Source organism: Mixophyes fleayi, chromosome 2, assembly GCF_038048845.1.
Source record: "Mixophyes fleayi isolate aMixFle1 chromosome 2, aMixFle1.hap1, whole genome shotgun sequence".
NCBI classification, from domain to species: domain Eukaryota; kingdom Metazoa; phylum Chordata; class Amphibia; order Anura; family Limnodynastidae; genus Mixophyes; species Mixophyes fleayi.
Window position 1 is genome coordinate 9,282,653 of NC_134403.1, and position 2,175 is coordinate 9,284,827.

Here is a 2,175-nt window from a genome sequence, read left to right on the forward strand (position 1 = left end):
TCCCACGTCTGCCTCCTGTCCCTCGCACATCCCGTCACATCTGTTGCTGCACTCTGTGTGAGTGCCCATAGCATTGTTCACACTCATCTGTGCTGCTGACATGTGTTACCTCATCTATTTGTTACTTGCTTCTGTATCCGGCACTACGGAATCTGTGGCACCTTATAAATAAATAAATAATAGTAATAATAATAATTATATGTAACATATCGCCATTTATGCTCATTAATGAATCAGGCCTTTGATCTCAACCACAAGGCTTAAAAGTGATAGCAAATATTAAGAATAACATTTAATTGTCTCATACAGGTTACTACAGTTATGCTGTTTGCTTCATTTTATTCACTATGCTTTGTTTTGTTTGTTTATTATTTAACTAATCAGCAGTGATTCTACAGCCATATCACAAGATAGAATGGTTTAAATATGGGTAATCCACAGACTGAGAATCATCTAATAGTTATGTCTTTATATTTAATAACCTGTCTCCATGTTGCAGTTATCAAAAATATTTCAAGGTCATAGTATGGTGAAAGGCTTCATCTAACTATCCAAACCACAAGTCAATAAAAATAAGTTTCACATAAACCTTCAAATTACAGTTCCATGTTTGCATTCATTAAAACACCTATTAATCCCTATTTAACAGTAGCTGAGAAAAGATGGACAGCTGCACTCCGGATCTCCTTGGTCTTCACACCATAGATGATCGGGTTGAGAGTTGGCGGGATGAGCAGATAGAGGTTTGATAAGATCACATGGATGTTTGGAGCTATATGACCTATCCTATGGGTGAGAAAGGAAAAAAGTCCCAGGGTGTAGAACATAAGGATGATACAGATATGGGATGTACAGGTTCCAAAGGCTTTATTTTTGGCACTTTTAGAGGAGAGTCCCAAAACTGCCCCCAATATCAAGGCATAGGACACAGCAATGAATGAAATGTCAAACACTATGACCAGCAACACAACAGTTAACCCATAGGCGCTATTGACTGTGGTGTCCGTGCAAGCCAATTTCACTACTGCCATGTGGTCGCAGTATGAGTGGGAGATGTGGTGGGTCTGGCAGTATGGAAGTCTACTGGCCATCCAAGGACAAGGGGTCACTATAGCTATCCCTCTGATAAGAAGTGCTATCACTATCTTGACTATCAGTGTGTTTGTTAATGAGGTTGCGTAATGAAGAGGATTGCAAATAGCCATGTATCTATCAAAGGCCATGGCGAGGAGAACTCCGGATTCCAGCGAGGTGAAGCAATGGATGAAAAACATCTGGACGAGGCAGGATAAGAAGGCGATTTCCTTGTGATTGAACCAGAAGATGCAAAGCATTTTCAGGACGGTGGAGCTAGACAGGACCATGTCAGTGAAGGACAAGGTGCAGAGGAAATAATACATAGGGTTGTGTAATCGTTGTTCCACCACAACCAGAAGCAGCATCATACTGTTCCCCAACATTGCCATGAAGTACATGAGACAGAGAGGGATCGATATCCACATGTGTGCGGACTCAAGTCCGGAGAGTCCATCCAGGAAAAACACACTTGGGTAGAAGTTGGACATATTTGTGGTCACCATATTTATTTGATTTGGTGGTTACCTGTAAATGTACCAGAATATCTGTATTATAATAAAGATAAAGAAATTAATACAATAAGGTATTGTACATTAGCATTTAAAAAAACTTGAGTTTATTTACAGTAGTTTTAGATTTGTAGGTGATATATGTAAAAAGTTCATAAACAATATTAGATTTTCATTTTTTTTATTGACACATTATTTGATTACGCTGTAATCAAATCATATGTTAGTTTTATTTAAACTTGATATGATTTAATATTTAACTAAATTTAAAGCAGCAATGCCACATAGGTTTTCTTTTTTCTTTAAATAGCAAGTTAAGATGTCCTCCTATAAATTACCTCTTTTTCAAAATCTCTCTGGAGGGGGAGATTTACTAATGTGCAAAATATCATGTTTTTTGGAGATTTTATGTGTGGCTTGGAAACCATTATATTTACTGAAGGCCAAACCGCACATTAGAATGCATGGTTTGAAACCACCGTCACGATTGTTTCAAATGTCAAGTGCACAAACCGTGCAAAATATAAAGCTGCAGATTGCTGTGAAAATAATAGTGCAAACATTTGTGACATTACAAGCACCAACATGC

The 2,175-nt window shown here is 37.8% G+C and overlaps 1 protein-coding gene across 1 annotated transcript; it reads right to left on the reverse strand.

Annotated features, from left to right (window-relative positions):
* Positions 1 to 638: 638 nt before the first annotated feature.
* LOC142139747 (olfactory receptor 52N4-like) lies at positions 639 to 1,580 on the reverse strand. Its single transcript, XM_075197615.1, has one exon. The coding sequence runs from the start codon at positions 1,578 to 1,580 to the stop codon at positions 639 to 641; it is 942 nt and encodes a 313-aa protein (XP_075053716.1).
* Between the last annotated feature and the right edge of the window lie 595 nt (positions 1,581 to 2,175).

Coding starts and splice junctions, on each gene's coding strand:
- LOC142139747 (XM_075197615.1), bottom strand. CDS start 1,580: ATGGTGACCACAAATATGTCCAACTTCTACCCAAGTGTGTTTTTCCTG.